Source organism: Erythrolamprus reginae, chromosome 2 (assembly GCF_031021105.1).
Source record: "Erythrolamprus reginae isolate rEryReg1 chromosome 2, rEryReg1.hap1, whole genome shotgun sequence".
NCBI lineage: Eukaryota > Metazoa > Chordata > Lepidosauria > Squamata > Dipsadidae > Erythrolamprus > Erythrolamprus reginae.
This window is the reverse complement of record NC_091951.1, coordinates 223,094,164-223,121,712: the sequence shown is the minus strand read 5'-3', so window position 1 is coordinate 223,121,712 and position 27,549 is coordinate 223,094,164. Positions and strand designations below refer to the sequence as shown.

Here is a 27,549-nt window from a genome sequence, read left to right as displayed (position 1 = left end):
CGAACACCCCGGGAGGTAGCTAAATAATGCCTCGCGAGCCCCGGAAGTCTAGTGGCATTTCGTCATTTGCGGCTCGGGCCGGTCTGGAAAGGCAAGTGCGGGTCTCCGCGAATAATGCGGCGGCTCGGTTTCCACCCGGGGCTTGTTTGAAAGGAAATTCGGGAATAGAAAGTGGCTGACCCCGGAAGTGGAAGCTGTTGAGCCCGTGAGAGGAAAAGCACGAGTTCGCCGCTTTAAAGATGGCTGCGGACCATCCCGTGAGGAAGCGTCCCCGTCCGGAGGGAGGCTCTGCGGACGGTGAGGGGTTGGATCCCCGCCGCGCTGGGAAAAGGCGGCTGGTGGTGATCCTGGAGGGGGCGTCGCTGGAGAGCGTCAAGGTGCGGCCACTGTCTGGGAGAGTGTTGGGCAAACTTTTAAGAGTACGGAGAAGGGTCCGGGAGGAGAAGCGGCTTCCGAAGCAGCCCGCCAAAGTCAAAAGCTGATTCGGAATGGGCGGGAGTGGCTCTATCGTGAAATACGTTGGATTTAATCTGCGCGCGGGACAAAGATCCTATTCTGATGGCAGCGATTCCCAAGCTGGTCGTATCCACGTGCGGGGTTGAGAGCATAGCACCGGAATCGTCACCATGATCCTGGAAATTGGCTTAAAAACCCCCGTCAATGTCGGGAAGAAGGAACCGAGGGGAGGTATTCTCGTTACATGGAGCCCTATTATCAGAGGCGATATATGCTACTCAAAAAAAATAAAAGGAACACTTAAACAACACAATATAACTCCAAGTAAATCAAACTTATGTGAAATCAAACTGTCCACTTTGGAAGCAACACTGATTGACAATTTCATTTTGTTGTCAGCATTCAACTTTGTACAGAACAAAGTATTCAATGAGAATATTTCATTTATTCAGATCTAGGATGTGTTGTTTAAGTGTTCCCTTTATTTTTTTTGAGCAGTGAATTTATGCAATAGATGTCTCTAGGGTCTTCACTTCGTATGGGATGCAGAGGTCTTAGCTTCTGAAAATACTGTGTTGGATTAAGAACACTGATAAAGGGGATTCTGTAGAGAAATAAAATTGCCATTTCCTCCCAAAAATTCCATTTATGGAGTGCCAGAAGATGCCTCATACAGAATGCCTCTTTCTCATGAACCAATGGTATAGAATCAGTGTTCAGAAGCCACACAGAAAAGTTTATCTAATGTAATGATAATAGAATGTCCATTTAGGGAAGGATTTAGAGGGTGGATGGGAGGGAAGGAGAGAGTGGGGAAAGAATGGAAGAAAGGAGGAGAAAGAAGGGAAGGGTAGAAGGAGGAGAAGGAGTAAGAAAGTATGTAGTAGAAGCGGAATAGCCACCTGAGATAAAAAGAAGTGGAGAGAAAGTTGGATACAGATGAAATAATATAAAGCAAACATGGAATGTGAGCTAGTTTATTGTATTTGAATAATGATATATCTATATTAAGATGTAATGAAGATATATTAGGTTGTATGTTGAATGTTGAGAAGAAGAAAAAAACTTTGGGGGGAAAATGAAAAGTTTATCTAGAAGGAGGGATAGGAACTTTCTCTAATTTTTGCAAATTACTCAAGACCCACCTATATCGCCAGGCATGGGGGAACTGAGACATCTCCCCCAGGCTTTTATATTTTATGTTTGGTATGTATGTGTTGTATGGTTTTAACTGCTGGGGTTTTTATATATTTTTTATTTCAATATTAGATTTGTTTCAATGTTTCATTGTTTTATTATTGTTGTGAGCCACCCCGAGTCTTCGGAGAGGGGCGGCATACAAATCTAATTTATTATTATTATTATTATTATTATTATTATTATTATTATTATTAATTTGGCTCTTTTATTGTTTTTAAGGTTGGGAAAACATATGAATTGCTTAATTGTGACAAGCATAAATCCTTGCTTCTGAGGAATGGCAGAGACCCTGGAGGAGTTCGACCAGATATCACCCATCAGGTATTCTACATAGGTCCAGTTTTATGGCCCACCTCTATTCCTGAAATATGAATTGGGAAATTAAATAAATGAAAAGGCAAGAAACGACGGTAATGCTGGCAATTCTATTTTTGAATCAAACCACAAATGCTCCCTTTTATTTTTTCACTATCAATTTGTTTTACATATACTGTATGTATGTGTGTATGTATGTTTCTCAATTATTCTTTACAACTGTCATGAATTGTTCTGAGACAGGGGTGTCAAACTAGCAGCCCACAAGCATGATGCAACGTCTAGGTCACGCCCACTCCAGCTCCACGAAGGGAAAAAAACAACGTGACAGCAATGTGACGTTGCAAGTTTGACACCCGTGTTCTGAGAGATACTGTCTAGATTTTGCTTTTTAAATAGGTATGTGTATGGTTTTTCATTTTTTAAATTTAGAGCCTCTTGATGCTCATGGATAGTCCTTTGAATCGAGCTGGCCTTCTCCAAGTATATATCCATACAGAAAAAAACGTTCTTATTGAAGTCAATCCACAGACAAGAATTCCTCGCACCTTTGATCGTTTTTGTGGTCTTATGGGTAAGAAATGCAACTAAGATACATCACCCTGAATTATGTGATTATGCTGTTTGTCTGTGGATCTTTGTAGATCTTTATTAAACTAGTCCAGTTTGGGATCTTTTACTGATACAGGTACACATTCTCTTGCAGAATGTTTATATGGGGAAGCTTAAATAGTTATATTTCCTGGTACTGTTATAACCTGTCCATCATTTAGCATAACATAGTAAGCAATGGATTTTCCAGTACTGTTTCTGGAACATATTTGCCTTTTTGTTGAGTGTGGAAGTACAAGATATGTTGTATTCAGTACAAGTAAGATCTTGAGGAGCAACCAAGATGTTGGAATTAAACTGGGGACCGAACTATAAAAAGTTGGGGAAATTTACTGCAGTTTACATGTAATTATAATTTAATGAAATACATGGATATGATTATGATCCATCTTTTTTACATTTAAGTTATTAACATTTTAGCATGTGGCACCATTTTTAAAAGGGTAAAAGGCTCCACATATGGTCCTGAGTCTTACAGTAACTTGTACTTTACACTGCAAATGTGAATCCATTCAATGTCTTAATAGGTAGACAACCTGGCTTTCTGTATGGTTCTTTATTTTATCAGTCCATTGGCCTAATAAGGCGGCTAGAGAGCCATCATCTGGATTTAAATAATTTAAATAACTTTACCTTTCTGTGGCTGCTAAATGGATATTAGCTTTCCTTATCAGGTCATATTTAATTAGTAGGTCATGAATTATGCATTAGTTTTTGGAAAAAGAAAGAAAATATTCTGAAAACCACTGCTTGTATGGGATAATTGCAGGCACTAACAGTATGTACTCATTCTATATTCTAAATGTCTCTTTGTCTCTAGTCCAGCTGCTACATAAGTTTAGTGTCAGAGCTGCTGATGGCCCTCAAAAGCTGTTAAAGGTAATAAATTCTACTAAGATTCTAAAGAGGATTAGTTTTGTTTCTATTACTAGCTTCATCCAGTTTTTCTTCTGTAGGTGATAAAGAACCCAGTGACAGATCACCTCCCTGTGGGCTGCGCAAAAATAGGCACCTCTTTCTCAGCCCCTCAGGTGACAGACGTGCATGACCTAGTCCCTACTGCAGAGCCTATAGCCATAATTGTGGGAGCATTTGCTCATGGATCGGTAAGGCCTGTATATGCTCAAAGACTCTCTTATTGCACCTCCATCTTGAGGTCCTGACACCAAAGGTAATATAAGTAGCTCTTGACTTACAACTACAATTGACCCCAAAATTTCGGTTGCTTAGCAAGACATTTTTAAGTGAGTTTGCCCATTGCCACATTTGTTAGGTGAATCACTGCAGTTTCAAGTTGTTAAACTGCATTTGGCCTCTCCATTGACTTTGCTTGTCAGAAGGTTGCAAAAGGTATGACCTCAGGACACAGCAACTGTCCTAAATATGAGTCAATTACCATGCATCTGAATTTTGATCAATGATTATGGGGAGGCTGCAACAGTTGCATGAAAAATGGTAATGTTATTTTTTTCAGTGCTGCTATATCTTCAAACAGCCACTAAATGAGCTGTCTAAGTCAAGGGCTACCTATATCAGTGATAGCGAACCTATGGCATGCGTGCCACAGGTGGCACGCAGAGCCATATTGGAAGGCAGGCGAGGTGTTGCCCTATGTTGGCTCCAGCACACATGTATGTGCCAGCCAGCTGATTTCCAGCCTTGGGGAAGGCCATGTCATTGTGTGGAGGCTTCAGGAAAGCTGCCTGAAGCCCCAGAGTATGAAAAACTACACAGTGGGCAAACCAGAAGTTCAGAAAAATTGACTTCCTTTTTGCCCATTGCGCTGTTTTTCGCACTCTGAGGCTTCAGGAAGCTTCCGGGTTGCAAAAAACAGCAAAATGCACAAACCAGAAGTCTGTTTTTCCGACCTTCATATTTTACCATTTTTTTCACCGTCCCAGGCCTCTGTGAGACCTGTGCACATGTGTATGTGTGGGGGCTGTGCGCAGGGGCAGGGTGGGGTGTGCGCGTGCGGGGGAAGGAAGGAGTGGGTGCGGGCATGCACGTGCTAACACACATCCTTTTTGCAAGGTTCGCCCTCACTGACCTTTATTGTCCATTATTATAGAACTGGATTAAGTGTGCTGTAACCTTGGTACATTTCTATAAAGAGGGGTGGAAATACAAGTGGGATAGTGCTAATAGCCACTAATTATAGAGTTGATTTTTGATGCACCAATTTAGTGTTACAGACAAATCTGTTATAGATATATAGATATTAAACAATGTAACCTATATACTTTAGAAACTTGACTAACTGTCATTGTTTTCCTTTAGCTTAATGTTGACTACACAGAAAAGACCATCTCTATCAGCAACTATCCACTCTCTGCTGCTTTAACGTGTGCTAAAATCACCACAGCTTTTGAAGAAATGTGGGGAGTGGTATAAACTTCCTGTTTAGCCTGACATTTTGGTCTAACAGGCTCTATGTTGTAAATGTTATGTATTGTACCCTTATTTATGGGAAAATAAAGATTTTTTGTATATAGCAGTGTAACATGTATGTACCACTTCATAGTGCAGTGTTTCTCAACCTTGGGTGTTTGAAGATGTGTGGACTTCAATTCCCAGAATTCCCCAGCCAGCAATGCTGGCTGGGGAATTCTGGGACTTGAAGTCTACACATCTTCAAATGGCCAAGGTTGAGAAACACTGTCATAGTGAATCACAGCCCTCTCTAAACAGCTTCCAGAGTCGGCATATTTCCCCCAACAAACAGTCCTAATTTTACCAACCTTGGAAGGATGAAGGGCTGAGTCAACTGTGAGATGGTCAGGATTGAACTCCTGGCAGTGAGCAGTTAGTTTCCCTGCAATACTGCATTTTAATCACTGCACCGCCACAGCTCTTAATTAATGGTTAGCAATTAATGTATATTTCCACCAGGTTCCACATCCTATCATTTTTTCTTCTCCAAAATTATTTTAATCAAAAAAATAAATATAAAACTATTATGGTACACAGCCCTAACTTCTAGAATCTTATTTGTTTATCAATTTCTTTAGGCCCTTTAAAATTTCCTCAGGGATTATCGAAAACGTCCTGGAGACTAATTTTCCTTTGTGATTTGCTATGTTTTGGTGTGACAGTCACATATAACTGGCAAGTATCGAGAGTCATTTCCCCTGTATTTCCAGTCCAAAAAAGTATTTCCCTGCTTCTCCACAAACTAGCAAGCCAGTTGAATAAAGAGTTTTGGAGGCTCGAGACTACTGAATAACATCAATACCATCACTATTTCCGGAGGTAGCCTCACTTAGTCCCAGTGATGCCAAACTGACAAGATATGCTTTCTATTTTGTCACTTTCCCTCAAGATGCCTGTGACCGTCTCCTCCAAGTGATCAGGAGAAATAGAATTATCAGAACAAACACTTTGGCTAAAGTGTACTCACCACTGCTGGAACTGTACCATGATTGGCATTGTATATAAACAATTAGCTGTACAAAAAGAGAAGAGTACTCTGTTGCTGTGGTGCACTTCATTAAAGGCACAAGAACAAGGTGTGAAGATAAAGTGGGTAACCTTCATGTGCATCCAGGAGACAAGGTCAATCTCTGAAGAATCAGTATATCAAATTTAACTATATTCCTCATTTTTACCATAAGCTACAAATAACACTAGTAAGAATAGAAAAAGAGTACCAGTTCCAAAATCTGGTGAAAAAAAAGCAGCTGAAGCATGAATGAAAAACCAACTTGAACCAATTTTATCTAGTGGAATTAGAAAGTTAAAAAGTCAGGCAGATGTTCCATTCCTAGATGGCAGCTGGATCAAGTGCTTTACAATCATCTTGACACTGCAGAGGTGGAAGTGTCTGGGGAGAATTGAGATAAGGCAACCTGTAGAAAGGGTAAAGAGGTCTGTAGCCGGTTCCCCTGTTTGGGGTCTTGACCCATGTGCTCTTTCACCCCAGTCACTGTAATACAGTTTGTCCACAGCAAATTTGGCAGGTGATGCTTCAAAACCATCCTGTAATAAATGCACACATGGTACAATCTGAAAGGAAAAACAAAATAAATCAACTAGATGTCATCCAAGACTACTGTGCTCTAGTGCAGGGCTCTTCAACCTTGGCAACTTTAAGACTTGTGGACTTCAACTCCACAAGTCCTAAAGTTGCCAAGGTTGGAGACTCCTGCTCTAGTGATTAGTTAGGAATAGTTATCTCACCTTTTGGCCGTTACTCAGCTTTCTTTAACTTTTCTTTTCGTGGCACAAATATTTTTCGCATATAAGGCAATGTAAACAGCAATACAAAGAAGAATACATGGCCTATGAAATAAATAGACACGTACACCTGCAAAAGAGGATGAGGAAGTCAGTGTGCTGTGTCTTTTTCCAGCCAGTAAATAGAGGGGAAATGCCCTCTTCTAGAGAATCTCTCTCCTTTGGTACCTGCATCCACTTTTCCAAGCTAAAGAGGCAAAATGGTACTAGAGAATATCCCATGAACATCCAGTGAAGAAGTTGCTGAATCAGGTAGAAGAAGGGCCTCAGTAGGATGTTTGAAGTCAAGGCAGACAGAAATGGACTGTCGTGTACCAGTTGAATAGCCTGTAATTATAAAAAACCCAAACAAACCCATAATAATCTTTAACCTTAGAGATGAACAAATAAAACATGGCTCTGTGCTGCTTACCCATTTTTTACTTTCCTTCCTCAGAAAAATCTCCAGTGACCTTATTGCCATCTTACTCAAGAAGCAGTTGCTTCAACAATTGGTATGTCAATAAATCATGACAAGTTACCAATCAGCCTTGAACTGCTCAGCATGAAATTGTTCTGGATTAATCAAGAGACTTTTCCCCTAAGCCAATGTGTTGAAGCTGTCAATCACTTCAAAGAATGTAACCTGCATTTTCTTTATTTCTTTCCCTGCATGGATTTACATTTACTAAAATCTTCTGCACATTGAAATGCAGATTGAACATTTTATTTTTATTCTCTTAAGAATAGTTCAACTTAACATAAATGTGTCACAGAGGAAGCTCAAAAGCAACTTTCAGTTCTTAAAAAGAGTCCTTGCACATTGTGATAATTGCTGGATTCATTCATGTGCTAAAATGTAATCTGAAACAACCCGATTCAATGAGCTGTGAATGAAACACAGTTTTAAGGGCTTCTGATCTTGCTCCTTTTACTAGGATGAAAGCTATATCACAATGCAGGTTCCATTTCTGCTGAGCATAAGTGCAGTGTTGCATGTAGAAAACAAGTGTGGCTTGCAGCACAAACTGGTTTTATCAGTTTGACCGTTCTTACTAGTGCCCATGGATGCCTTAGCACAATTTCGCTATAATTCACTCAAGTTTTTTAATCAAGTGGATCCAGATATTAAAGATTATCTAAGATAACACTTTAAAAGCTCCTCACCTGCCGCTCCACAATGACAATCAGGAACTCCATTTGGAAGCAAACTAGATACCCACAGTGTAGCCCATGCCAGATGGCCAGAAAAAGCAAAGATAAAGCTTGCGATACTAACTTGTTTCCCAGGAATTTCAGACGTTTGTATATATAGCTAGAAATAGAAATGTAATACTATCAGGACAAGTGTTCATATTATTTTGTTTCTCCAGAAAAAAACCCACTTAAGACATCCAAGAAATTGCCAACCATTTTAGTTTTTAACCTCAGGCTGTTCAAAATAAAGAGCAAATATTAAAATTTAACAGACTCTAGCTTTGAATGGTGTGAGAATACAAGATGCTTACTAAAACTGCCAAATATAAAAGGTCCTCGGTTGGAACCCCAGAAATCAGGGATACTATTTCAGTGCTCTGAATAGTTCCTTGCTCTTAGTCAAAATAATTCATTTCTTTTTCTTTTTTGTGAAAGTAGGAGAAGACTAATAGCTGCATTTCTTTCATCATGGAACAAAGCAACATACATTTAATTCTTACTCTCATTTTAGGCATTGACTAGCCCAATTCTCTTAGCCTCTCTGCTTTTCGAACCAAACAGCAAACTTGGGAAGCTTGACATTTTTTGAGGACTACAAACTGTAATGAGTTGGGCAATGATGTAAGAGGGTAGAATCATATCATGTGACTAAGTGAATTTGGGAGTTTTCTCTATTTTTGTTTTTGTGCATTATGTTGCTCAAACACCCTGGAAGACCTGCAACTGAATTTTTGCAGTAGTGGTCAAAAATGCTCAGAACCTGCACACAAAAATCATCATGCCCATCCCATCCTTATTTCTCTCCAGCTGCCCTCTTGCTCTCCAGCTGAGTCAAACTGCTCTGCAGAGAATAGCCAAGTTATGCTCACCGGGCTACCCAATTGTTGGTGTTAGTATTGAAGGAAGCAATGGTTCCTGTAAAATAAGGAGTTGTCTCAAAAGTCCAGATTTTCATGTTGGCACAAGCATCCCACTTTGACACCCCGTTTTCATCCTTTCCACTGTAGCCTAGCCCAGTTAAGATGCAAACTCCTTCCTGGAATGAAAATAACAGGATTATTAAATTCTGCCAATTAGATATTATTCTAACCTAATTAGAAAACATTCAAAGTCCTGGCTAAAATTAAGTCCAGTGTTAATTAGTAGCGAAGTCAGCTAGATATGAGACTCCCCCTAAAAGATGAGATCTCCAGTTTGATCTGGATTCATGTGTGGCAGCTGTGGTATGGAGCATAGATTTGAACAAATAAAGGAAACCCACCAGCTATAATGATTTTTGAAGTGGTTACACTCAGCTACTTTTCCCCACCTTAGTGACAGCTTGAACTATTATAATAGATTCTATGTGGGAGTAATCTTGAAAAGTGTCTGGATGATGTAAAATAGTACAAGATCTACATTAAATCCAAACTGTCCAGTCAACGAAGCAGTGGAAGTGATGTGCCAGTGCCTGGAGGCTGTTAGGGTCTGGATGGGAGCCATTGGACTCAAACTCAACCCTGATAAGATGGAGTAGCTGTGGGTTCTGCCTCCCAGGGACAATTCCATTTATCTGTCCATAAACCTGGGGGGGGGAATTATTGACCCCCTCAGAGAGGGTCCGCAACTTGGGCGTCCTCCTCAATCCACAGCTCACATTAAAGAACCATCTTTCAGCTGTGGCGAGGGGGGCGTTTGCCCAGGTTCGCCTGGTGTACCAGTTGCGGCCCTATCTGGACCGGGACTCACTGCTCACAGTCACTCATGCCCTCATCACCTTGAGGTTCAACTACTGTAATGCTCTCTACATGGGGCTACCCCTGAAAAGTGTTCGGAAACTTCAGATCGTGCAGAATGCAGCTGCGAGAGCAATCATAGGCTTCCCTAGGTATGCCCATGTTACACCAACACTCAGCAGTCTGCATTGGTTGCCGATCAGTTTCCAATCACAATTCAAAGTGTTGATTATGACCTATAAAGCCCTTCATGGCATCGGACCAGAATATCTCCGGGACCGTCTTCTGCCGCACGAATCCCAGCGACCGGTTAGGTCCCACAGAGTTGGCCTTCTCTGGGTCCTGTCAATTAAACAATGTCATTTGGCGGGACCCAGGGGAAGAGCCTTCTCTGTGGCAGCCCCGACCCTCTGGAACCAACTCCCCCCAGAGATTAGAATTGCCCCCACCCTCCTTGCCTTTCGTAAACTCCTTAAAACCTACCTCTGCCGTCAGGCATGGGGGAATTGAGACATCTCCCCCGGACCTATACAGTTTATGCATGGTATGTTTGCGTGTATGTTTGCTTTTAATAAGGGTTTTTGGGTGTTTTTTAAATTATTAGATTTGTTGTACATTGTTTTATTGTTGCTGTGAGCCACCCCGAGTCTGCGGAGAGGGGCAGCATACAATTAATTAATTAATTAAACAAACAAACAAACAAACTGCCTCCTTTAAAGGGTTGATGAACTCAATCTGTATAGTCTAGAGGACAGAAGGAAAAGGGGGGACATGATCGAAACATTTAAATATGTTAAAGGGTTAAATAGGGTTCAGGAGGGAAGTGTTTTTAATAGGAAAGTGAACACAAGAACAATGGGACACAATCTGAAGTTAGTTGGGGGAAAGATCAAAGGCAACATGAGAAAATATTATTTTACTGAAAGAGTAGTAGATCCTTGGAACAAACTTCCAGCAGACGTGGTTGGTAAATCCACAGTAACTGAATTTAAACATGCCTGGGATAAACATATCCATCCTAAGATAAAATACAGAAAATAGTATAAGGGCAGACTAGATGGACCATGAGGTCTTTTTCTGCCGTCAGTCTTCTATATTTCTATGTTTCTATTGATATTTTATAAACTACTGAATATTAGCTAAATTAGTTAGAACTACCTTGGCTTCCAGAGTAATAGAAGCCTAAATATCACTTGAGAACTTTGTTTGCCTTCATTCACTCTCTGTAGAGATGTATCTTGCACGGGCCTTTGAACATTAACAGATCAATGTTTTGTGATTAGTTGTTTTTATTTTTCTATTTAGTATATACAGTATATACAGTATATTGTTGTTTTAGTAGATGGGTAGGTCCTTTTCAAAACAAAGGTGACCCCCAAATTAAGAAAGAAAATAAACTGGTCAACTTCCAGGCTTACCGTCACTAGCCAACAGGTAACGTACTTGTAAAGCATTATTTTGCCCCAGATCAATATATAAAAGCAGCGAAACCAGAAGGACTGTTTCTGCATTATAAGAGCACATTTGTAAAATAAGATTAGTGTCAGAAGCCAAAACCATTTTATAATATAAAAATGTACTTTAATATCATAAACCAATCATAAAAATATTTTACATTTAAAGACATTTTGAAATATCAAAATAAAATCATACAGTAAATACAAAAAAAGTCCTCATTTAAATGTCAGAAGAAGTCCAACATTTAATCACAGAATTCATCTTAGGTAAAAATAAGGCCAACCTCAAAACCTGAAATAGGGCACTTTCAGAAATAACTTTCCTGGTCTCAAATTTTGGAACAGTATTAGCATTCAAGAAAAATTGTTAGGATGTGTAAATCAAAGGGTGCATGCATTCCCACAGAGAACAGCTGAGAATGTGACTTAGGCAACTCATGAAGTGGCTTTATTGTAGTATTAGCAATATGTAGTCACTGTTTTCCTTCATCAAAAGATACTACTCAATATATTACTTATTAAAAAATTAACTTTCAAAACGTGTGTTTGTGTGTGTGTGTGTGTGTGTCAGACAAAACTGGTAAAGAAAGATACTCTGGTGCTGTTTTAGTAACAAGGGATACTGTTGCATTTCTAATAGCAGATGATTAAAAGCAACTTGTTCAATCTAATGCCCTCTTCATTAGATTGGTTGAATTTCAAACCTTACGTTGGTTTGAAATTCTGGAAATTTAAATTCAGCACATCTGGGTGATGCACAATTGAAAATCAGTAGATCAGAGAAATATTCAAGACAATCATTATGAAGTTTCTTGTGAGCTAAACTGTTATCCTTATGTAGTCAACCACTATTTTTATTTTTGATTTTATTCTCCTTAATATGAAGTTATAGAAGCCTTTAGCACTACTTACCATATAATCTTCAGAGGTAAGATATTCCTCATCAATATAAGGTGATGCTACAGTATAAATTATCATGAAGAAAGTCCCCAGAAGTAGACGTTTAAGAGCAGGAACAAGGCTGTAACAAATATCAGAAAATCCAGACTCCTTCTAGTGTCATATTTCAAAACAAAGGGAATATGTGATTTGGTTAAAATGGTTCACCTAACATCAGCATTTCACAACTAAAACATTACAGTATTCCTTAAGAAGTGAGAATCCCCAAATGGCTTCCAATGCAAATATTATCAAGAGTATTGAACTAGTTTGGGAGCTGCATAGATGTATTCCTAGCAAGAAAGGTTTTGGTAGTTGGTTTGTAGAGGCATGGAAGATTACCTGTTGGGTCTTTGACCTGGAACATCAGTCAGCTCACCCCTCACCAATTTCTGATATCGTGTCATGGAGAACTGAGGGCCCACCATGAAGGCACCATAGAAATAGGCAAAGCCAGAGACCTCAAGCAAAGTAGGAACTTCCCGGACAGCATAATCTTTTTGGTCAGGTTCTAGGGATTCCTGCACCATAATAAGAAAAACACTAAAATTAGTACTCCTAAGTGAAATCTTTCCTGTAAGGTTTTGAATCTCAAAAGAACCTGGCCTTCTATACCTAGACTTTACTCAGAGTTCAGAATTTCAACTGCTTGGCATAAATAAAAACTCTGTTAGGTGAAAAAAAATCTTTATTAATTTTGAATGTTACTATAAGCTGCTTCAAGGTCTCTTTTAAAGAGAACTGGTATATAAAAATAAACAATGCTGCTGCATAGTGTACAGTGGAACAAATTGCACAAATATAGACTAGTAAAAGTAAAAATAAGAAAAAAATATTTCCATTCCTGCTACATCCATAATGCAGTAAGTATTTCATGTGCTTGCCAATTACAGTTTTATCAGTTTGTTCTTTCGTAGTGCAGCAACAGATAACAGAGGTGGGGACAACCACAGCAGAACCTATAAGCTGAAGATTGCAGCATCTGGGAGCGTTACCAATATCCCTTTGCAAGCACTCTGCTTGTAACAATTTAACAAGCCACGTGTTCCAAACATTAAAAAACTCACTCTGTACACAAACAAGATACTCTTCCATTGTCAAAATGCCAGTAACCTAGGGAGGTCAACAGACAGATCTCACAGAAATGTTCTACATTGCAATCTTCTTAAGCCACTTCATTACTATTGTTAGGCTTTATCCAGAGACTTGAAGAGAAGTTGATGGAAAATGTATCTAAACATTCAATTTTTTAAAAAAAATCCAAATTGCAATATTTATTAATTTATTAATTGGATTTGTATGCCGCCCCTCTCCGAGGACTCTCAAGAAGGCAACAATCTTTAAAAAAACAATTATAAAATCTTGAGTCTATAAAAACATGTAAAAGACTAAACAGTTATAACCAGAAAAGGGGAGTTTGCTATTTTTAGTTTTTCTTTTCTCAAGATCAACATTTGGAGGAAGCCCACTTCCATCGCTCTGAAGCAACACCCAGGTGATCTTCAACTTATGACCACAGTGCTTTGTGTTGCTAAGCAAAACAGTGGTTAAGTGAGCTTTGCCCCACTTTAAGACCTTGCTTGCCACAGATGTTAATTGAATCACTGCTGATGTTAAGTTAGTAACACAGTTGTTAAGTGAATCGGGCTTCCCTATTGACTTTACCTGTCAGATGGTTGCAAAAGATGAACACATGATCCCAGGGTACTACAACCTAGCAGCTCACTATGAGTCAGCTGCCAAGCATCTGAATTTTGATCACATGAGCATGGGGATGCTGCAATGGCCATAAGTGGGAAAAATGGTTATTGGTCACTTTTTCAATGCCACTGTAACTTCAAATGGTCATTAAACCAACTTTTGTAAGACAAGGACGACCTGTACTGTAGTCTCAAGTATTGGAGATACTTTCCTATTTTGCTAGAATTTGACTTCTGTATGACTGTCTAATTTGGCTTTGACAGAATTAGCAGCAATTCCACTATCTTCAAATGTAGGCTTTAGAACTTCAAGAGACTGCCCATTTAACTCTGTTCTAGTGTCTACCAAGAAGGGCTCTGAGTATATCGCACAGAATCAGTGGGAAATTTAGCTGCTGGAATTTGTATTCATACACTAGCGTTACCTTGAATGAAGCAGCAAAATAGGCTAGTAAACAAATAAAATAAATAGTTTAAAAATACAAAGACTTTATCTTAATATGTTTGCCTCCAACATTCCCATGAAGTACATTTGCTATATTTTAAACAACTCTGTACTTACTCTGAGAAACATACCACTTGCAGTTGTGTGCCACTTAGGAATGAATGTACTACAATAACAGTTTTAGCCACATGCACACATCCTTTCTTTAATTTTAGTTCGATGCATCAAATGCCTATAACTATTCAAATAAATGTTGTTAACCTCTGACTTGGAAGCTTTCACTTTGAGTTTTTCTAAGGTCAGTAGTAATACTGTCTTTATTGCAGAAGAGTTGGTGAACCAAATCTGGTGAACCAACTCTGAAGTGTTCATAAGGGGGTTATCACCCTCCTTGATCTTATTTGTAAATCTTCAGCTAAATGGAACACAATTATTTTTTTAACTGGTCAATGATGCCATGATCTTTTATTGCTTTAATCTTCCACGTATATTTAATGGCAGCAAGAAGAAATGTTCATGATAAGGAAAGTTTGCACTGTTCAAATGAAGGAGTAAGGGTGCCACTGTCTAAGATCTGTGACATGCAGGAATGTTCCTTTCTGCTTGAGACTTGGATGATGGTACAATTTTAAAAATTGCAAGTTTTATTCTCTTAATAAACACATAATTTTAGACCCTCCATTTGCAATTGGAGAGATTTAAGTCTGCTCACCAGCTTGACAGCTATATGGACTTCAATTGCTGCAAGATCTCTTTCTCTTTCATTGTGGATTTCCACTATCTACATTTCATTCTGAAGTCTCAATCTAAATGTGTGATTATTTACATCTTATAAAGAATATTCTGGAGTTATTTTTACAATCACGGGTGTTCTGACATGTGTCACAAAAGTGTTTTCAATTTCTCTTATGATTCCAATTCATGATTAAAAAATAATGGAGGGAAAAAACTGGTACTACTCACCTCTTCCTTCCTGCCTTCATAGTAATCAATAACCAAACCTACAAAAAATATACATTATCAAACAAGAAATATGCCTATTGAACACTTTGGAGGCAGCCAATATAGAACTGATATGGATCTTGTCACAGGTCAGCTAAGAAACATCTGGGTGTGAGTTGTCATTTATGGTTTTTAAAAGTATAAGAACTCTGGGATCTCACATGACTGAGTATAAAGGGACCAGATGGAACTGCAAAGGTCAAGAACTGCATGAAATGGAATTACTTACCAATCATCTTTAGAGTCAAGACACAATGTGGCATTGTCCATTTGATGTCATAGTGCTCTGTGGCCGTGAAATAATAGCCAGCCATCAAATATGTCTGAAAAACATTAGCTAAAATCACGCACTATTCCACAGACTCTTTATTTTTTTCTGCCTGAAATTTCCCCACAGTACTTGCTGAACCCATAAGACCCAGACAAAATCAGAATTCCATAGAAAAGCATGAACAGAGAAAGTATGTTCATTGGAGTTGGGCATTGGAGTTGGGTGGCTATACATTTAAATAAGTAAATGTTTACCATCTGAAAGCAGAAAGTAGTGGCAATGGCAGTGACTGTGCGACCCATGAGCCTCAAGATGAGAAACTGTACGAAGACACATATGAGAGAGTGACAGCACTGTGGCCCTAAAAAAGTAAATAGTAGTGATTACAAACACCTTAAAGACAAGCAGCATTGCGCACACCCCCAGACACCTTCCCAGTGCTCAGTAGCAGGATACTCTTCTTCTAGCTCTCTTACCAAAGTTGAAGTAGGCAAGTGAAAGTCCCATTATTGTGTTATAGATGTGGATGAGGTAGTGACTTTTCTGGAAAAGGAAGAAGCGTTGGAACAAGGCAGAGGGGTATCCTAAAGAGACAAAATAAGTGAAATCAATACAGTGCATCTTTCACAAAATTAAATTATATATATTCTTACATTCTGATCTTCTGTCCAAGACCTTGGGCACTTTTTGATAGCCAACAGCAATAGTTTTAGGGGAATACGGCTATAAAATGAGTAAACTGACCTTACAAAATTTGGAGACCGTATTTTTGGAAAGAACATTGATAATAAGCTTTTTCAAGTGGTTTATCATCATGTTTATCAGATGGTATACAATTCTGTTCTAAGTTTTCAGAAACAATAGTCCGGAGAAGCAACAGAGGGTGCTAAAGTAAAGTTAAGATCCATTTATGAAATAGAGAATGGTGAGGTCTTAAAACAATATGAATAGAACATAGAATAATAGGGTTGGAAGGGACTTTGGAAATCTTCTAGTTCAATCCAAGCTTGAACTGGAGACCTATACCATTCTGGACAAATGATTGTCCAACCTCTTCTTGTTAGGTTAGGTTTGAACAATTTAAATCATTCTAAGTAGTATGTTCCAGGCATGGGTTTCAATCAGTAATGGCAACAATTTACCTGCCCTCAGGTTGGTACTAGATTTCAAATTTACCCTCTTTGTTCCTCATTATTTTAGTGTATGGGCATCTGTGTCTTTTTTGACTGACCCTGCGTCTGTATTTATAATGGCACCTGTTCTACTGCAAGATATAAAGCTAAAGTATAAAAGTGGAAACTACCGGTATGTTTTTAGTTGTAAGTTTTTCATTGCAGTGGAGGCAAATACTGAAGCCTAGTAATACCACTTGATCTATCCCCTCGCCCCCCACTTTTTACAGTTGGAAAAAATATTCAGTTACTGTTACAGCTGTGAATTTCTAATAAGGAACCTGTAAGTGTTACATTTTCAAAAACTGCCAATCACTCAATGTGTTTGCATCTCAATAATCCAAATTAAAAGTTGAAATCTGCATGGTACTCGGAAAAGCAGCCTTCAACAAACATAATATTCTCCAGATGTGTTGGTGTACAATTTTCTTCATCTGCAACCTGTCTTCCCTATGGTGGCTGAAGATTATTGGAGCTGAAGTCCAGCACATTTTGCTTTAACCCTCTAATGATATGTAGAAAGGTAACTCCTTACTTTCTTTCCTGCCTTCTATACTGATGTGATAACTAGAGCTTTATAGGGCTGCAATGCACCTCAGCACATATAGCCCAAGCTCCTGTTTCAAATAAGCAGCATAAATTTATATTTCACTCTAAAATAGCCACAGGGAAGTTTCTATTGAAACTGTAAAAGGATTTCCTGAATTACTTCCTTAGACATGGTCCCTAATTAAGACAGTTATTTTGTCTCTCTGATCACAATATTACCCTATTTTTTATAAAGAGATATAAAATACTGTATAAGTAATATATTATAGGGTACTAATATTTTATATATCTTTATAAAATACTTTTTATAAAATACTTTAAAGTATAAAATTCTTTTATAAAGTGAATTGAGGAGAAAATTTTCAAGTGCAGCATGAGCTGCAAGTGAAGAAGCCACCTCAATTCACTTCTGTTTTCTGTCTTCAGCCAGGTTACACATGCAGTTTCACAAATTGAACTTTTAAAACAAAACATGCTACATTCTATAATACATGTTTTTCTATCCACTAGACTAGATCATACTGGAAATATGGTAAACCAGTTGCCATATAATATAGAAGCAATATTATAAACTGGATTTCTCTCCTTCTCCTCTAAATTAATATGCTCATCTCAAGCTTCCTGGATATACTGGTATGTTTTATATAGACATGCATACATGAATGATATTAATACTCAGTTATTAATAAATATACAACTTCTACAAACATCTTTCTCACTTGCAAAAGGACACTCTCAATTTGTAGTTAATTTTGAAATTTTAGGAGCTATAGCCCTTGCAGAATTCATCCCCAAAGATTCGAAATAATTTCAAAAGCTCAAATTTATATTACATAATCTGCTGTATATCACGTTTAACTGTTTTTTGAGGGAATCAATTAAACTCATCATATTGCCCAGTTTTCCACAGCACCATTAAAATAGCTCAATTACATGGGAACATTTACCATATTTTTCAGCATATAAGAAACACCTTTTTCCTCCCTAAAAGAGACTGAAAATTTGGGTGTGTCTTATACTCTGAATGTAGCTTTCTTCAAAGCTTTTTTCCCCTGCTAGTGCTAGTGATGTTCTCAGCATTTACAGGCTTGCAAGCTCTTTCATTGTTACTCTCCGTGAATGTTTTCCAAGCCCTAAGTCTTTGCAGGGTTTTTTTTTCATTGATCTACTTGCTCCAAATGCTTCTTTCCAGCCTTAACCAGATGGTAACGCTTGCAAGCTCTTTCATTGTTATTCTCTCCGAATAAGGTTTTTTTAAAACACCTAACCAAGGGATAAAATAATGTGCTGAAGCTCACCAGACTAAGGACGCTAGCCAGATGAATATCTGATAGGCAGATTCCCCCCCACTATTTTCCTCCCTAAAAATTGTGATGTGTCTTACTCTGGTGCGTCTTATACTCCAAAAAATACAATATATAGAAAATGAAAGTGGGTAATAAAATTGCACTGAAAGAAAAAGAAACACAGCAATCCATTGCCTGTGATTTGCATTTGTTTATTTGCACCTCTGGCTTAAATACATTTATGAAGATTATAAATCTAAAATGCAAGCACTGGGAGAAAACAAATGTATCCTATGCAATATACAGTATTTGCACATTTTTATTTACCACTTTCTTTTGCTTCTCAGAACGATGCCAGGTTTAAAAATACAGCGATCCCTCGATTTTCGCAGCTTCAAACTTCGCAAAACGCTATACCACGGTTTTTCAAAAAATATTAATTAAAAAATACTCCACGGTTTTTTTGCTATACCACGGTTTTTCCCACCCGATGACGTCATACGTCATCACCAAGAGTCACTTCTCTGTCTCTTTCTCTTTCTTTCCTGTCATTCTCTGCTTCAATCATTTTCTCATTTCTCTTTTTTCTCCCCTTTTTTCTATCATTTCTCTCTCTTCCTTTCACTCTTCTCTCTCTCTTTCTTCCTCTCTCTCACTCTCTTCCTTCCTTTCTCATCTTTCTTTCTCTCTCTCTTTCTCTATCTTGCTTCTTCCTCTCTCACACTCTCTTCCTCCCTCTCTCATCTCTTTCTTTCCTTCTGTCTCTTTATCTCTCCCCCTCTTGCTCTCGAGCGGTGAGCGAGCGGCCGGGCGAACGGCGGGTGGTCGGGCGAACAGCAGGCGAGCGGCGGGCGAGCGGCCGGGCGAGCGGCGAGCGAGCGGCCGGGCGGGTGGCGAACGGCGGATGGGTGGGTGCTGGGGTGGCGGGGGCAGCCGACATTCAAAGCAATCTTTGTCAGCTTCCGCACTTTCGTCGCTCCCTGCCCTAATTTCAAGCCCGGCTCCTTGTGCTGCCTTGAAAAAGGGTGCGTGGGGGTAGTTTTTGGCTGTCCATAGCCAAAAATTGTGTTTTTACTTCCGCGCCGCTATATCGCAGAAAATCAATTTTCACGGGAGGTCTTGGAACGTAACCCCCGCGAAAATCGAGGGATCACTGTACATACGCCTTTTTTCAAATAAATCAGAAATTCTAATGGCAAATTTTAAGGAATAAGTTCAGAACACCATTCTGAATATTATGGGGTGAATCACAATACACCTATCTTTTGCAGGCTCATCACATATGCTGTCTTTTATACCACCAAATTTTGTCTACATACCCAGGGAAGCAAATAATTTCAAAAGAATCCAAAAGTATACAAACTGTAAGAACTATATACACTTCTTTAAAAGGTGCTGATGTGGAACTGCATTAAAATGAAAACCTGTAAACTTTGTAAGATAGTCAATCAAAACATTACATATTGTCTAGGCTCATGTAAAAAATAATAGTTAACCTTGAGTATATATTTAGTTAATACTCTGTTCCCACCAATGTAGTTTCTTCTCAGACCTGCCCTGGGTCTGAGGAGAAAGGGTAGCATAGAAGTACAGTATAATTAATAAATAAATAATAAAATAAAAACTGCAAAATACTTTCCCCCTAGTTCTCTGCCAACAAATCTGACTGACAGAAACCATGGATTATGATATTCCAACATAGGATGTTTTCTTCAGAAGTCTATTTTAAACTGTATTATTTGTTCGATACATGTATGTTTTAGTTCAGAGATACATTCTTATTTTTCAGCTTTTAAATTTAAATCTGAAATGCTTATCTCGGCTACCGCTATTCTGCTTTCATAATTTTTTAAAATCCTTTTTATATTTCATACTTTTGATTTATTTGGATTTTTTGTCCTATAAACAATTGTAGAAATTGATCAACAGATCTGTAATTATTAGCAACAGGTCCAAACTGTTTGAAAATTCCTTCAATGAAAGCTGCATTGAAATGAATTATTATTATACAATGAATAAAAGATAGGTGAAGATATCAATTGAGCCAGGATGACTTTTTCTGATTCCAGGTATGCAATAATTTAATCCATTGATCTTTCATTATTGCTTTCTATTTATCAATAAATGTTGCCATCTTATCTCTTCATGTGCTACTTACCTTGAAATAGCATTGCAAACAATCAACACACGTTTTTTGCTACAGCTCAATGTTAACATTAAAAGAGCAAAATCATCACCATTACTATAATCCAATCTACTCAGACTGCCTAAGGTTTGGGCTTCCAATATTTCTTTATGAAGAATCACATAACAGTAACAGGGCATATGATTTGCATGTAAACATTTCAATCCCAGTGTCTATAAAGAAAACTTCACTGTACTTAAGGCAATCACAGGAGGCAAGACTGAATTGCATATGGGATCCTGACTTGGAGGTTGGACTACAGAAGGTTTTCTCTCTCTCAGAAATGGGATATGGAACAGATTTCAGAACAAAAGTGAGTTCTGATGACATCAGTAAGAGCTGATGGTGACATAACATAACTTTTTTTGGTTCAGCATCAAATATTATAGCAATACAGTGGTACCTCTACATAAGAACATCTCTAGTTAAGAATTTTTCTAGATAAGAACTGGGTGTTCAAAAATTTTTTGCTTCTACTTATGAAACATTTTCTACTTAAGAACCCGAGCCCGGGAAAATTTCCCAGGAAATTTGAGAGGGGCACAAAGGCCCGGCCAGTTTCCTGCCATTCCCCCTTTAATCCTGGCCATCTGTGCTGCCAGAGGAGCCTTTTGGTGGTGCTTAAGGAGGCTTTGACAGTCCAGAGCGAACAAAGCTACATCCTTTCTCTGGGCACTTGGACAGGGAATAAACCTCTGCCAGGGCCCAGAGAAAAGAAACGCTCCCTTCGCTCTGGCAGCCAAGGAGTCACCACAGCAAAGGAAAGGCACTGGCTATAAAGTGAGCGAGGAAGAGGAGAGGGGAGCCCTTCAGCATGGGAAGGAAGAGGCAGCAGGTAGCAGCAGCAGCCGCCAGTGTATTCCCCTCACCTCACCTTCTTCCTTCAGCAGTGACTGTCCTCCTCCTCTTCTTCCTCCTCCTACCCAAATTCCGAGCTTTTATTTCTTTCCTAATGGGCTTGCACGCATTATTTACTTTTACATTGATTCCTATGGGAAAAATTGCTTCTACTTAAGAACATTTCTACTTAAGAACCTGGTCACGGAACGAATTAAGTTTTTAAGCAGAGGTACCACTGTATTATTATTTCAACAAGAAAATACATATCAGCTAAGAACTCCCACACCCTGAATGTTAACCCTATTGAACAAATGACATATAGGTAGGATACTAAAACTGAACATATATCAGAGGAAATTTGGGAAGTAATTAAGCAAAAAGCTATTGTGAAAAGGTAAAAATTTCTATTCTATGTAAACTTGAGGAATCTTGACAAGACATAGTGCTGAATACATATTCCAAAAATGGCTGTTTGGAAGATCTTACACAACACCTTGGAAACAGTACACACCTGAAATGAGAAAATATCTACAAATCTGCAATTGTTCCAGCACATAGGTCTACAATGCAATCATCTTGATGTTGCCTTAAATTAACCACCCATTGAGATACAGGAACATACAGAAGTATGGAAGAGGGTGCAGCAACAGTCACCTACTCACCATACAAGTCAATGATTGATGGAAAAAATAAATGTAAGCACACATACATCCTTGGATAGGCATGTTACCTGATATTCAAAAACTGTCAGAAATACATTAAATTACTCTTTAAATTTACATATTACTCTGAGATTAGTAGAGAGTTTAACAGAGAGAAGCTTGGGTAACAACTAAATAGTTTTAACCATAGGAGAGAGAACTCCCTGGATGGGAAGGCCAAGATTTATATAAGAGATACAGAGTTAATTACTACAGGTTCCACCATACTGGTGAAACCAAACAGCTTTGGGAAAATTTGAGATGATGTAAGATGCAGAGATCTCACACATAAATAAGTGCATTCCACTTTTATATATCAATACAATTGATTTTTAATTTGCTCTTCAAGGTACTGTTGACTGTTAGGAATAGGCAAGGTGTGCTGGATTTGGTTAGTATCTGGTCTCCAAAGTTATATTGCTTTTCAGTTGAAAAAGCAGCAGAGTAATGAACAAAAATAATAATCAACTATTCCCAAAAAAGTAATCAATTACGATCCTAGTTCCTACACTCTTCTACAAAGTATTTTACCACTCCTAAGTGCTACACAGATCTTTTACTTGTATGGACATGTGAACTAAAATAGAGAAACAAGTTAAGAGGATCAATCAAGACATAGTGTTCTATATAAATATACTATCTATCAACTGAATGGTAACATATTAACTGGAATGAATTTTCAATGATGAAACAAAACTTATATGCCATGTCACTGAGCCTCAGGATCAATGTGGTTTAATGTCCTCTGGTATACATTATCATGTTTGCAATTGATAATATGGCTTTCTTTGTAAAAAATGAGAACTTTCCAGTGAGCCCAGAAAGGTTCAGAGTTGCTGTTATCAACTTAGATCAGGGATGTCAAACTTGTGTCATCACGGTGTCTCCAGATGACATGTCATGACTTTTTCCATTTTCCCTAAACCGGGCATGGGTGTGGTTAATGTGTGGTGCTTCCAGCCCACAAGTCACGAGTTTAACAGCCCTTAGATCAAAACATGTAGAAAGATAACTTCTAAAGTTGAATGCTAATTAAAATAAGCAAGTGATACCTGTGCAAGTATTCATAAAAAATAAAATCCCTCTCTGATTTGTAGGAACACAATATAGCAGTAGTTCCATCTGGAACTATGTACTACCTTCTCATATTTCAACATCAGAGGTATTTCCAGATTTCCAGACCTAGGGTTCATGCTCACAATTTAGATTAACAAATTGAAACAGAACATAAGCAGTCATCTTCTTTTACGTAAATATGCATCCCTCCAACAATCTACAAGCCATAATATTTTAAAGTTTTTGGCAAGTTTGAGCTGGTGATTCATGTTCATTTCACACATTTAACCATCTCCTAAGAAAAACAATTTCTCATTCAAGCTTCTATTGCCAGCTGTTAACTACTGATGCAAAAGGCAGAGATAGAAAGGCTCGTGTATTCTTAAAGAAACCTCTGAGCAGAAATTGGGAGTGAAAAAGTTGCCATTCCTGCCAAATTGCTTTGCTATCTTTTCTTCAGCTCCCCCCCCCCCAGTTTGCTATTCTAAATTTTAAATGGGACCTTAGAACCAGTAGGCTACCACAGACATAGAGAAGGCCAATCAATTCCTTGACTCTGTAATAGCTAGGATAAACAGGGAAAAAAAGAGTTGTGAATAAATTGTTTTAATATATGAATGATTAAAATGTACAAGTATACATGTATTGTAATATTGTAACATTAAAGGTATATGGATTTATGTATGGAGTGTTGGATAAAAAATAAAAAAAAACTTTCTTGGGAAAAAAACGAGAGTCATTAACACTTTAAAGACCTATCTCCACACTTTTTTTTTCTTTTTGCAGATACCCCTGGAGGCATCTAAGGAAGAAAAGTCAGCAGGTGCAGCTTGTCATGCAAGGCTGCTCGTTCACCCGGTTCCCTGCACTACCCAAACCATTAGAGAGCTACAGGAGCTCCTACCACCACCACTACCCTCCCTCCTTCGCAGACTGTCCTTCAAAAGAGTTTGCTGCCCCGGAGATTTATGACAACAACCTGGGGCTGACGCCAGATTTCTGTAAGGCAATAAGGACGGCCATAAATGCAAAAAGAAAAAAAAAGAGCTATGCACAGGAGATCCCGTGTCACTTGATCACTTGTCAGAGCAGCCACGAAGGATCGCCCAGCCCACGGGGATCCGGTTTCACGAGGGGGTAGTCCCTCCTCCTCCCGGTAGGGAAGCCCAGCCGCCCTCTCCCCGAGACCCCTGCCTCAGTTGGACCCGGGCAAGGCAAGGCGACGTGGGGCTTTTGAGGTATCCCGAGGTGGCCGGGGCAGGCCCGGTCTCCCTCCCTCGTGGCACCGTCCCTCTTCTTCCTCCTCGCCCTTTACTCACCCAGGAAGATTGAGAGGATCACCCGAAGTGCCTGTTCCGAACTGCCCAACGACTTCGCTACGTCGGCCAGGCTGGTGTCCAGCCCGCGCCGCACCACGGCGGCGATGGCGCTCCCGAGGTCTTCCGCCATCTTCTCCGCCGGGCCAACCCAACCGAACCCCCGCACCGTTTTACCCCTTTCGAACCCCGGTTTAACGGCCGCGGTAGTAGCACCGCCGCGGCGGCCCCTCCCCCGCACCTAAGCCATGCCCCTGCCGACTTTCCTGGGTCGCCGATTGGTTTCAAGGCTTCCGGCTCCCGCCTTCCATTGGCTAACAGGTGGCTGAAGGGTGGAGCAAGAACTTCAACGCTTAACTGAGGCAAAGGTTAGCCACACCTTTTTTTACACCCCCCCTCCCCCTACGCGCACACGTGAAGGGACATCTAGCATGTTGAGCGTGGAGGGGAAGCCATTTCTATTGGGAAAGGAAGGGTGGCGTCCAGAGCGTGAGGCGGTTCTCAGCTTTTCATTGGCTGTCTTAAGACAGGAGAGAGCCAGAAAGGGAGGGGGTCTGGAGGAGGAGGCGTTGCCGAGGTTACTGTCGGACATAAGGAGGCAGACTGAAGAGAGTGGGCGTGTTTCCCCCGCGGGAGGTCCGAAGGTTCCTGTCGTGGTTGCAGACCTGTCAGTAGTGAAGTACACCCCGCCTACTCATGAATATTCAAATAGAGGCGCAGGACGTTGCCCGGCTTCCAGCGTGGGCGTCTATTTCTCATTTCATTGTTTTTTATTGTGTGCGTGTGCAAATGTATTCCTTAAAGAAATACGAATGCTTAACTGTTACAGTACTGTATTTGCTTAGAATGAATGCAATACCTGTTACTATTGAATAGCCATATTTGAGCTTGTTACGTTCAATAGCCATATTTGAGCTTGGTGTCCCCTTCCCCAATATATTTCATTGTACTGTAATTAATTAAAGTAGCAGAACTGAACAGACAAATTTTCCCTCATTTGGGTGATTATTTAATGCCGAATAGACATTTTAACAATTCTTGGGTGTTTTTATACAGCATAAAAATGAACCCAAATTTAAAACTTATTTTTAATTATTAAAATATGTTAGCATTGTTTATAAACACATCAAACAGAACATTTATTCAAACTTTAAGTTATACTAAACTATTTTTAAAATAATGTTATTACATATTTTACAAAATATTTTATGCAATTTATATGCTCTCTGTGACTTGGGAATTAAATTTAAATTGGATTATTGGTGGGTTTTGTGTATATGTGTAGTGTACTCTGCACTATTGAGATAAAGAAATAAAAGAAATAAAATATACACTGATAAATTTATTTTGAAAAAAATAGACTAAATATATTTATATCCTGCTTTTTGATTGCTGGTAAAAGTTCACTTCTCAGACAATGAAATTGCCTTTAGATTTTGCAAAAACAGGGAAGAAAATGGTTCTACAAAAAATAACAAAACTACATCGATTGCCTACAGGTACAATCCTACACCTTGAAGATATCAGCTGAGAAACAAGGTAAAAGTTGTCACACTTAGACATAACATGATATAATACTGTATACTGATGCTACTGTATCTGTCCTGAATCCTACTTTATTACATGGAAATGGACTTAGTGGGTGTTCTGTCGGGCTCTCTGATAGCAGCCTCCCGAAAATTCAAGGATACAAATTTCAGAGACACACACACACACACACATGTTTGAAAATTCAAAACAGGATAAAACTTAAGGACCTACAAGACCATAGGTGAAGGGGTGGATTTGGGTTACCAAACATGGAACTATACTACCATGCCTCAATTGTAAACCTACTGAAAGAATGGATAATACTTAAAAATTCTAGAATATTAACACTTGAAGGCTATGACCTTCAATCCGGGTGGCACAAGTTTCTGATGACAGACATAGATAAAATACCAACATATTTCAGATCACACTACATCCGAAAAACCTTAATTAACACCTGGCACTTCATTAAAAAACCCCACTACCTCTGCATCCCAAAATGGATTTCACCAACAGAAGCCATTATATACCCGAATGCATTAACCCCTGATAAAATTATAACATACGACCAACTACTAAACGAAAATAATGAACTAATCCCTAAGCAAAAACTCATGGAAAAAGGTATTAAAGTAGATTGGTTACACTACCTACAAATAAAATCAAAATATAATGAAGATAAGAACAAATCAGACTTAAAAAAAAATAACCCCTTCGATAAAATAATTTTCGGTCCACAAAAAAAGCAAATATCAAATATATACAATATCCTCCTTCAACACGATACTGTTGAAGAAATAGTTAAAGGAACTATGATAGCGTGGTCACAAAACTTTGGGTACACAATTTATTTAAAGGAATGGGAAAAAATTTGGACTGCTAACTATAAACTAACGATGGCAACCTCATATAAGGAAAACCATTATAAAATGTTCTACAGATGGCACTTGCCACCTGCTAGACTTGCAAAAATGTATCCAAATCTATCACCATTATGTTGGAAATGCAGGGGAAAACCAGGTACATATTACCACATCTGGTGGACATGTGAAACCACCCAAAAATATTGGGAAAAAATTAAAACTATACTATAACAAATTACTTCTCAGACTATCCATGCGAAACCCGAACTATTTCTACTAGGAATCACAAGACAAAATTTTAGTAAAGAAAACAGATATATTATACTGTAATCCATATTATTACAGCCGCACGGATTTTATATGCACAATTTTGGAAGCAAGAAAAAAACCCAACTACCCTATCACTCTTGATTAAAATAATGGAATGCGCAGAAATGTCCAAACTAACAATGGAACTGCAAAACAAGGATGAGACAGATTTCTACAAAGCTTGGGATAAATGGTACCTCTGGTTAAAAAAAAGGAATTAT

The 27,549-nt window shown here is 38.8% G+C and overlaps 2 protein-coding genes across 3 annotated transcripts; one reads left to right on the top strand and one right to left on the bottom strand.

The window, feature by feature from the left end:
- Window position 1: 1 nt before the first annotated feature.
- On the top strand, window positions 2-5,074 carry EMG1 (EMG1 N1-specific pseudouridine methyltransferase). 2 transcript variants are annotated; one of them, XM_070742003.1, is made up of 6 exons: window positions 2-377; window positions 1,876-1,977; window positions 2,404-2,545; window positions 3,404-3,462; window positions 3,540-3,689; window positions 4,861-5,074. In XM_070742003.1, the coding sequence occupies exons 1-6, from the start codon at window positions 240-242 to the stop codon at window positions 4,972-4,974; spliced, it is 705 nt and encodes a 234-aa protein (XP_070598104.1). In that variant the 5' UTR covers window positions 2-239; the 3' UTR covers window positions 4,975-5,074. The 2 variants fall into 2 exon arrangements, with proteins under 2 accessions (XP_070598104.1, XP_070598105.1); XM_070742004.1 differs by having other exon boundaries at window positions 200-687.
- Window positions 5,075-6,272: 1,198 nt separating this feature from the next.
- LPCAT3 (lysophosphatidylcholine acyltransferase 3) lies at window positions 6,273-24,928 on the bottom strand. The gene is made up of 13 exons (XM_070742001.1): window positions 24,630-24,928; window positions 15,998-16,105; window positions 15,776-15,882; window positions 15,480-15,573; window positions 15,212-15,249; window positions 12,446-12,624; window positions 12,077-12,185; window positions 11,126-11,212; window positions 8,862-9,028; window positions 7,963-8,110; window positions 6,985-7,143; window positions 6,760-6,886; window positions 6,273-6,585 (listed from the first exon to the last, which is right to left on the bottom strand). The coding sequence occupies exons 1-12, from the start codon at window positions 24,757-24,759 to the stop codon at window positions 6,770-6,772; spliced, it is 1,443 nt and encodes a 480-aa protein (XP_070598102.1). The 5' UTR covers window positions 24,760-24,928; the 3' UTR covers window positions 6,273-6,585; window positions 6,760-6,769.
- Between the last annotated feature and the right edge of the window lie 2,621 nt (window positions 24,929-27,549).

Excerpts from the sequence above, each read along its gene's own strand:
- EMG1 (XM_070742003.1), top strand. The coding sequence starts at position 240 with ATGGCTGCGGACCATCCCGTGAGGAAGCGTCCCCGTCCGGAGGGAGGC. Across the intron at positions 1,978-2,403 it reads GACCAGATATCACCCATCAG|AGCCTCTTGATGCTCATGGA; the intron begins GTATTCTACATA and ends TTTTAAATTTAG. Across the intron at positions 2,546-3,403 it reads TCGTTTTTGTGGTCTTATGG|TCCAGCTGCTACATAAGTTT; the intron begins GTAAGAAATGCA and ends CTTTGTCTCTAG.
- LPCAT3 (XM_070742001.1), bottom strand. The coding sequence starts at position 24,759 with ATGGCGGAAGACCTCGGGAGCGCCATCGCCGCCGTGGTGCGGCGCGGG. Across the intron at positions 16,106-24,629 it reads GATCCTCTCAATCTTCCTGG|GATACCCCTCTGCCTTGTTC; the intron begins GTGAGTAAAGGG and ends TTGTCTCTTTAG. Across the intron at positions 9,029-11,125 it reads TTACCTGTTGGCTAGTGACG|GAAGGAGTTTGCATCTTAAC; the intron begins GTAAGCCTGGAA and ends TTTTCATTCCAG.